This window comes from Oncorhynchus mykiss, chromosome 9 (genome assembly GCF_057628025.1).
Source record: "Oncorhynchus mykiss isolate SJ-2025 chromosome 9, ASM5762802v1, whole genome shotgun sequence".
Taxonomy (NCBI): domain Eukaryota; kingdom Metazoa; phylum Chordata; class Actinopteri; order Salmoniformes; family Salmonidae; genus Oncorhynchus; species Oncorhynchus mykiss.
Window position 1 is genome coordinate 7646024 of NC_143030.1, and position 10330 is coordinate 7656353.

General features: G+C 39.8%; 1 protein-coding gene across 1 annotated transcript; it reads right to left on the reverse strand.

Moving 5' to 3' along the window:
- Positions 1-341: 341 nt before the first annotated feature.
- Positions 342-6578, reverse strand: LOC149980737 (endonuclease domain-containing 1 protein-like). The gene is made up of 2 exons (XM_090185718.1): positions 6066-6578; positions 342-3154 (listed from the first exon to the last, which is right to left on the reverse strand). The coding sequence occupies exons 1-2, from the start codon at positions 6396-6398 to the stop codon at positions 2210-2212; spliced, it is 1278 nt and encodes a 425-aa protein (XP_090041844.1). The 5' UTR covers positions 6399-6578; the 3' UTR covers positions 342-2209.
- Between the last annotated feature and the right edge of the window lie 3752 nt (positions 6579-10330).

Sequence of the window (10330 nt, forward strand, 5' to 3'; positions counted from 1 at the left end):
AGCCAAATAAACCATAAAAGGAATCTAGGCAGAGGTAAATTCATCCAAAACAAAATATGTATTTCATATATATATATATAATATATTTATCAATCAATCAATCAATTGAAACCTGTCCTGTCCACATAGGTCATTGATTGGAGGTTTGAAAACTGAAACAAGGCTGACCCCTGCTGGTGAGATGATTTGAGAACACTGCATGAAAATCCTTTTTTAAATAATTTAACCTTTATTTAACTTGGCAAGTCAGTAAAAAAACAAATTCTTATTTCCTTATTTCTATTGGAGTCACTTGGTTACATTTAAACAGCATGAGAACAAAACACCAGACTCTCACAGGCTTCATTCATGATAGATGTTTATTCCTTCAGATGGGAAGAAGATGGATACATACAGTGATAGAATTACATTCAGAACATATAATAGTATCTCCATGGTAACAGTGATAGAATTACATTCAGAACATATAATAGTATCTCTATGGTAACAGTGATAGAATTACATTCAGAACATATAATAGTATCTCTATGGTAACAGTGATAGAATTACATTCAGAACATATAATAGTATCTCTATGGTAACAGTGATAGAATTACATTCAGAGAAGAGTATCGACTATAGAGATATATAGACATGGAAAAATATTACAATTGAAAGTGTACATATGTTGACATGTAACCATTACAACCCTCATTACCATTACAACCCTCATTACCATTACAACCCTCATTACCATTACAACCCTCATTACCATTACAACCCTCATTACCATTACAACCCTCATTACCATTACAACCCTCATTACATTACAACCCTCATTCCCATTACAACCCTCATTACCATTACAACCCTCATTACCATTACAACCCTCATTACATTACAACCCTCATTACCATTACAACCCTCATTACCATTACAACCCTCATTACATTACAACCCTCATTACCATTACAACCCTCATTACCATTACAACCCTCATTACCATTACAACCCTCATTACCATTATAACCCTCATTACCATTACAACCCTCATTACCATTACAACCCTCATTACCATTACAACCCTCATTACCATTACAACCCTCATTACATTACAACCCTCATTACCATTACAACCCTCATTACCATTACAACCCTCATTACCATTATAACCCTCATTACCATTACAACCCTCACTACCATTACAACCCTCATTACCATTACAACCATCATTACCATTACAACCCTCATTACCATTACAACCCTCATTACCATTATAACCCTCATTACCATTACAAACCTCATTACCATTACAATTCTCATTACCATTATAACCCTCATTACCATTACAAACCTCATTACCATTACAACCCTCACTACCATTACAACCCTAATTACCATTACAACCCTCACTACCAGTACAACCCTCATTACCATTACAACCCTCACTACCATTATAATCCTCACTACCATTACAACCCTCATTACAACCCTCATTACCATTACAACCCTCACTACCATTATAACCCTCACTACCATTACAACCCTCATTAAAACCCTCACTACTATTACAACCCTCACTACCATTACAACCCTCACTACCATTATAACCCGCACTCCCATTCAACCCTCATTACAACCCTCACTACCTTACAACCCTCATTACCAATACAACCCTCATTACCATTACAACCCTCATTACAATTACAACCCTCATTACAATTACAACCCTGATAACAAATTTAACCCTGATAATCATTACTCTAACAGTAATGATAGTTTGTTGATATGGTGAGAGCATCTGTACCCAGATCATCCAAAGAACCTTCCAGAACTATTTCTCATGGAATTGTAAAGATTCCTCACTACGTAAGAAATTCTTCCAACTAGGTTATAACTCTTACAACCATTATAACCATTATAACCCTTATAACCTGTATAACCATTATAACCCTTACAACCAGTATAACCCTTATATCCATTATAACCCTTATAACCATTATAACCCTTACAACCCTTATAACCATTATAACCCTTATAACCATTATAACCCTTATATCCATTATAACCCTTATAACCATTATAACCATTATAACCATTATAACCATTATAACCCTTATAACCCTTACAACCATTATAACCGTTATCTAACCATAACCAGAGTTTAGTTGACAATTTGTTGATATAGTGAGAGCATCTGTACCCAGATCATCCTAAGAACCTTCTAGAATTATTTATCAATGAATTGTAAAGATTCCTCAGTGTGGAAAGAAATTATGTCAAGATATTTCCACCAGGAATGGGGAGGAGAAGCATTAGGGTTAGGGGGGGGTGTAGCATTAGGGTTAGGGGTAGTGGTAGGGGTAGGGGTAGGATTAGGGGTAATGGTAGGGGTAGGGATAGGGTTAGGATTAGGGGTAATGGTAGGGTTAGGATTAGGGGTAATGGTAGGTTTAGGATTAGGGGTAATGGTAGGTTTAGGATTAGGGGTAATGGTAGGGTTAGGATTAGGGGTAATGGTAGGGGTAGGGGTAGACGTAGTAGTAGTAGTAGTAGTAGTAGTAGTAGTAGTAGTAGTAGTAGAAGTAGTAGCAGAAGTAGTAATAGGTTTGACACCAGTTGGACACTGCTCTGGGAAAACCTGGACACCTGGGTAGTTCGGGTTCAACATGTTATACAGATCTGCCAAGGTTTTTGAGGGCAATGTTTTCCCCTCGTCTTCCTTCTTGTTCCACCCCCAGTGTGCTTGGGCCACCCACTGTCCCAGGTTGTTGTTGTAACAGCAGTAGGCTGTCCACAGGAGATCTGGGATGTTCACTCTGTTGTTCAGTTTGTTGTTGTTGTTGTTGTCACTGGGAACTGCTCCAGTCACCACATGGGCCTCTATATTCCTGTTGTTATTAATACAGTCCGTCATCAGCTTTTCTCTGACATGTTCCTCCATTTCTCTCCAGCTGCCATCGTTGAAGGACACCACCTGGGGAACGATGTTGGTCAGGGTAAAGGTGGACTTCTGAGTATCAAGGTCACACCCATGTGAACATGGGAAGAGGTGACCTCTGTTCACCCCTTTATTTGGTATTGAGTTAATATAGTCAACGTTCCCAGCCTGGTGTTGGTATTCAATCTTTTTATTAATGTTTTGCATTTCAGGGCTGTTGTTTTCCCCGTTGAGCTGCAGGAAACAACAGTCATACATTAATTCAAAAGTTTTCTGTACAACAAACCCTCCTTTCTGTTCAATAAACCCTCCTTTCTGTTCAATAAACCCTCCTTTCTGTTCAATAAACCCTCCTTTCTGTACAATAAACCCTCCTTTCTGTTCAATAAACCCTCCTTTCTGTTCAATAAACCCTCCTTTCTGTTCAATAAACCCTCCTTTCTGTACAATAAACCCTCCTTTCTGTTCAATAAACCCTCCTTTCTGTTCAATAAACCCTCCTTTCTGTTCAATAAACCCTCTTTTCTGTTCAATAAACCCTCCTTTCTGTACAATAAACCCTCCTTTCTGTACAATAAACCCTCCTTTCTGTACAATAAACCCTCCTTTCTGTACAATAAACCCTCCTTTCTGTTCAATAAACCCTCCTTTCTGTTCAATAAACCCTCCTTTCTGTTCAATAAACCCTCCTTTCTGTACAATAAACCCTCCTTTCTGTTCAATAAACCCTCCTTTCTGTTCAATAAACCCTCCTTTCTGTTCAATAAACCCTCCTTTCTGTTCAATAAACCCTCCTTTCTGTTCAATAAACCCCCCTTTCTGTTCAATAAACCCTCCTTTCTGTACAATAAACCCTCCTTTCTGTTCAATAAACCCTCCTTTCTGTACAATAAACCCTCCTTTCTGTACAATAAACCCTCCTTTCTGTACAATAAACCCTCCTTTCTGTTCAATAAACCCTCCTTTCTGTACAATAAACCCTCCTTTCTGTACAATAAACCCTCCTTTCTGTACAATAAACCCTCCTTTCTGTACAATAAACCATCCTTTCTGTTCAATAAACCCTCCTTTCTGTTCAATAAACCCTCCTTTCTGTTCAATAAACCCTCCTTTCTGTACAATAAACCTTCCTTTCTGTACAATAAACCCTCCTTTCTGTACAATAAACCCTCCTTTCTGTTCAATAAACCCTCCTTTCTGTTCAATAAACCCTCCTTTCTGTTCAATAAACCCTCCTTTCTGTACAATAAACCTTCCTTTCTGTACAATAAACCCTCCTTTCTGTACAATAAACCCCCCTTTCTGTTCAATAAACCCCCCTTTCTGTTCAATAAACCCTCCTTTCTGTACAATAAACCCTCCTTTCTGTTCAATAAACCCTCCTTTCTGTTCAATAAACCCTCCTTTCTGTTCAATAAACCCTCCTTTCTGTTCAATAAACCCTCCTTTCTGTTCAATAAACCCTCCTTTCTGTTCAATAAACCCACCTTTCTGTTCAATAAACCCTCCTTTCTGTTCAATAAACCCTCCTTTCTGTACAATAAACCCTCATTTCTGTTCAATAAACCCTCCTTTCTGTTCAATAAACCCTCCTTTCTGTACAATAAACCTTCCTTTCTGTACAATAAACCCTCCTTTCTGTACAATAAACCCTCCTTTCTGTTCAATAAACCCCCCTTTCTGTTCAATAAACCCCCCTTTCTGTTCAATAAACCCTCCTTTCTGTACAATAAACCCTCCTTTCTGTTCAATAAACCCTCCTTTCTGTTCAATAAACCCCCCTTTCTGTTCAATAAACCCTCCTTTCTGTTCAATAAACCCTCCTTTCTGTACAATAAACCCTCCTTTCTGTTCAATAAACCCTCCTTTCTGTTCAATAAACCCTCCTTTCTGTTCAATAAACCAACCTTTCTGTTCAATAAACCCTCCTTTCTGTTCAATAAACCCTCCTTTCTGTTCAATAAACCCACCTTTCTGTTCAATAAACCCTCCTTTCTGTTCAATAAACCCTCCTTTCTGTTCAATAAACCCTCCTTTCTGTTCAATAAACCCTCCTTTCTGTTCAATAAACCCTCCTTTCTGTACAATAAACCCTCATTTCTGTACAATAAACCCTCCTTTCTGTTCAATAAACCCTCCTTTCTGTTCAATAAACCCTCCTTTCTGTTCAATAAACCCTCCTTTCTGTACAATAAACCCTCCTTTCTGTACAATAAACCCTCCTTTCTGTTCAATAAACCCTCCTTTCTGTTCAATAAACCCTCCTTTCTGTTCAATAAACCCTCCTTTCTGTTCAATAAACCCTCCTTTCTGTACAATAAACCCTCCTTTCTGTTCAATAAACCCTCCTTTCTGTTCAATAAACCCTCCTTTCTGTTCAATAAACCCTCCTTTCTGTACAATAAACCCTCCTTTCTGTTCAATAAACCCTCCTTTCTGTTCAATAAACCCTCCTTTCTGTTCAATAAACCCTCTTTTCTGTTCAATAAACCCTCCTTTCTGTACAATAAACCCTCCTTTCTGTACAATAAACCCTCCTTTCTGTACAATAAACCCTCCTTTCTGTTCAATAAACCCTCCTTTCTGTTCAATAAACCCTCCTTTCTGTTCAATAAACCCTCCTTTCTGTACAATAAACCCTCCTTTCTGTTCAATAAACCCTCCTTTCTGTTCAATAAACCCTCCTTTCTGTTCAATAAACCCTCCTTTCTGTTCAATAAACCCTCCTTTCTGTTCAATAAACCCCCCTTTCTGTTCAATAAACCCTCCTTTCTGTACAATAAACCCTCCTTTCTGTTCAATAAACCCTCCTTTCTGTACAATAAACCCTCCTTTCTGTACAATAAACCCTCCTTTCTGTACAATAAACCCTCCTTTCTGTTCAATAAACCCTCCTTTCTGTACAATAAACCCTCCTTTCTGTACAATAAACCCTCCTTTCTGTACAATAAACCCTCCTTTCTGTACAATAAACCATCCTTTCTGTACAATAAACCCTCATCTTTTTGAGGTGGTTCACAATCAAGACAATCAAGTCTCTACACCCTCCACAGTGGTAGATCTATATTCTGTAAGATAACTGTCTGTGATATATAGCAGTAAACAAACACACATGTTATGTTATATGAATAAACATTAGTCCTACCTGGGGCTCGATCATCCAGGGTTGATGTTTTGGTCTGCAGTCTGTAGGAGGACCAGAGAAGGTGTAGGCTGAGAACACAGGGATCATTTTGGTCGTGTCGTAGAGAGTTGCAAACCTGTAGGTGTTCTTGTACTTCTGGCAAATTGGCTTGTAGTGGTTCTGGTCCTTGACTATCCCATCAACTAAAATACCTGGGAGATTTGGAGTTGTCCCCTCCAGGAAGAACTTCTGGCACTGTGGAACATCACTGAACTTATCCACTACATGAGAGAGAGCAGGAGCAAGGAGAGAGAGGAGGAGGAGAGTAGAGAGATGATTCAATACCCCCATCATCACCTGAAGACTGTACACCACAGAGACAAAGATGAAGTTACAGAGACCAGCTGGTAGACTGGAGACTGTTGAGCTGAGTAAGGACAGAAGGCTTTAAATAGTTATTACAGAGACCAGTTGGTAGACTGGAGACTGTTGAGCTGAGTCAGGACAGACTGATTTAAATAGGTTTTCAGAGACTCCTCCTTCATGTGTCAAGACAGATAGGGTTGATTTGCATGAACTCTCTGTATGTTTCCATGGAAACTGCTGTAACAAATAATATGTGACTCACCTACTGTAGTTTCTGACTCGTATGGACCCAGAACTTAATCACACAAGATTATAGTTCTGGGTTAATGAGATTAGACTGCTCTAAATAGTGACTGCATCCACACTTTGGTTCTGGTAGAAAAACGTTTTAGGATAAAAACATGACTTTACTCAGAATAGAGTCTGTCAGAAGATACACATCACACTATTACAACAGTGGGACTGTTCTGGAATTACTGTTGCTGTGTTCACATTCATTAATATCCCACAAGGCTTAGCGCCTCTGACTCAGCAACTCAAAGAAGTAACACTTGCATTTCCCTTGACCAGCAAGTCAGTATATTTAGTATGATGTCTCAAAGGCCTCACATACATTACAGATACGTGTCCAACTGAATGAAATGGAGGAAGACGTGTCCTACTGAATGAAATGGAGGAAGATGTGTCCTACTGAATGAAATGGAGGAGGAAGATGTGTCCAACTGAATGAAATAGAGGAAGATGTGTCCAACTGAATGAAATAGAGGAAGATGTGTCCAACTGAATGAAATGGAGGAAGATGTGTCCTACTGAATGAAATGGAGGAAGATGTGTCCAACTGAATGAAATGGAGGAAGATGTGTCCAACTGAATGAAATGGAGGAAGATGTGTCCTACTGAATGAAATGGAGGAAGATGTGTCCAACTGAATGAAATGGAGGAAGATGTGGCCAACTGAATGAAATGGAGGAAGATGTGTCCAACTGAATGAAATGGAGGAAGATTTGTCCTACTGAATGAAATGAAGGAAGATGTGTCCAACTGAATGAAATGGAGGAAGAGGTGTCCTACTGAATGAAACAGAGGAAGATGTGTCCAACTGAATGAAATGGAGGAAGATGTGTCCTACTGAATGAAACGGAGGAAGATGTGTCCAACTGAATGAAATGGAGGAAGATGTGTCCAACTGAATGAAATGGAGGAAGATGTGTCCTACTGAATGAAATGGAGGAAGATGTGTTCAACTGAATGAAATGGAGGAAGATGTGGCCAACTGAATGAAATGGAGGAAGATGTGTCCAACTGAATGAAATGGAGGAAGATGTGTCCAACTGAATGAAATGGAGGAAGATGTGTCCTACTGAATGAAATGGAGGAAGATGTGTCCTACTGAATGAAATGGAGGAAGATGTGTCCAACTGAATGAAATGAAGGAAGATGTGTCCTACTGAATGAAATGGAGGAAGCATTCAAATGTCAATCAACTTTCCACCCCTGATTTAGCCTCTAACACACTTACAGTAAACCAAGGCATATAATGGATGTTTCATTTACTGGTGTTGTTGGGGGACGTTGTTCACAACTTGATGTATTCTGTGATCTGAACACTGCTGAGTTTATTTCCAGTAATTGAGGCAGTTCAAGTAAACTTACAATTTCCCAACTACCTTATACACACATGAGTAAAGGAATAATTAAGAAAATGAACATATAATATATGGATGAGCGATGGCAGGATGACGAGATGCGGTAGATGGTCTCTCTCCTCTTCCTCTTAATTGGTTTCATAAGTCTTTAGAAACAGATACTGGAGCTCAACAACAGGATGTGGCTTAGTTCCTTCAAATCATCTATTACAAACAGTAAAGTTCAACACACAGGCAAATGACCTATGCAATAAGCTTCTTAATACAACTGTTATTTGTAAGCAATAGGTCATGCATAGTATGTCTTTCTCATGCTCAAGCATCTCTGTATAATGGACAGATATTAAACAATTCCTTACACACCTCAGACTCAGTTCTGGACTGTTTAACACCTCAGACTCAGTTCTGGACTGATTAACACCTCAGACTCAGTTCTGGACTGACTAACACCTCAGACTCAGTTCTGGACTGATTAACACCTCAGACTCAGTTCTGGACTGATTAACACCTCAGACTCAGTTCTGGACTGATTAACACCTCAGACTCAGTTCTGGACTGACTAACACCTCAGACTCAGTTCTGGACTGATTAACACCTCAGACTCAGTTCTGGACTGATTAACACCTCAGACTCAGTTCTGGACTGACTAACACCTCAGACTCAGTTCTGGACTGACTAACACCTCAGACTCAGTTCTGGACTGATTAACACCTCAGATTTGTTTACGTGTTGCTGTGCGTTTTGTTGCTAACCTATTTTGCTACCTGACAACTTTACGGTTTTTACTTTTTAATTACCGTTTATATTTTTGTTTTTTCCCTCAACTTTTTCACTTCGGACGCTTTATCTGGACATGGTTCGTCAGGACCTCCACCAGCCGAAGCTAAGTAGTAACATTAACATGATGCTTTATCTGGACATGGTTCAACAGGACCTCCAACAGCCGAAGCTAAGTAGTAACATTAACATGATGCTTTATCTGGACCTGGTTCAACAGGACCTCCAACAGCCGAAGCTAAGTAGTAACATTAACATGATGCTTTATCTGGACGTGGTTCTACAGGACCTCCACCAGCCAACCAGTAGTAACATTAACATGATGCTTTATCTGGACATCGTTCGTCAGGACCTCCACCAGCCGAAGCTAAGTAGTAACATTAACATGATGCTTTATCTGGACATGGTTCGCCAGGACCTCCAACAGCCGAAGCTAAGTAGTAACATTAACATGATGCTTTATCTGGACCTGGTTCAACAGGACCTCCAACAGCCGAAGCTAAGTAGTAACATTAACATGATGCTTTATCTGGACCTGGTTCAACAGGACCTCCAACAGCCGAAGCTAAGTAGTAACATTAACATGATGCTTTATCTGGACGTGGTTCGTCAGGACCTCCAACAGCCGAAGCTAAGGAGTAACATTAACATGATGCTTTATCTGGACATGGTTCTACAGGACCTCCACCAGCCTACCAGTAGTAACATTAACATGATGCTTTATCTGGACGTGGTTCTACAGGACCTCCACCAGCCAACCAGTAGTAACATTAACATGATGCTTTATCTGGACGTGGTTCTACAGGACCTCCACCAGCCAACCAGTAGTAACATTAACATGATGCTTTATCTGGTCGTGGTTCTACAGGACCTCCACCAGCCAACCAGTAGTAACATTAACATGATGCTTTATCTGGAAGTGGTTCGTCAGGACCTCCACCAGCCGAAGCTAAAGAGTAACATTAACATGATGCTTTATCTGGACCTGGTTCTACAGGACCTCCACCAGCCAACCAGTAGTAACATTAACATGATGCTTTATCTGGACATGGTTCGTCAGGACCTCCAACAGCCGAAGCTAAGTAGTAACATTAACATGATGCTTTATCTGGACGTGGTTCTACAGGACCTCCACCAGCCGAAGCTAAGTAGTAACATTAACATGATGCTTTATCTGGACGTGGTTCTACAGGACCTCCACCAGCCAACCAGTAGTAACATTAACATGATGCTTTATCTGGACCTGGTTCATCAGGACCTCCACCAGCCAACCAGTAGTAACATTAACATGATGCTTTATCTGGACATGGTTCGTCAGGACCTCCACCAGCCGAAGCTAAAGAGTAACATTAACATGATGCTTTATCTGGACATGGTTCTGCAGGACCTCCACCAGCCGAAGCTAAAGAGTAACATTAACATGATGCTTTATCTGGACATGGTTCTACAGGACCTCCACCAGCCAACCAGTAGTAACATTAACATGATGTTTTATCT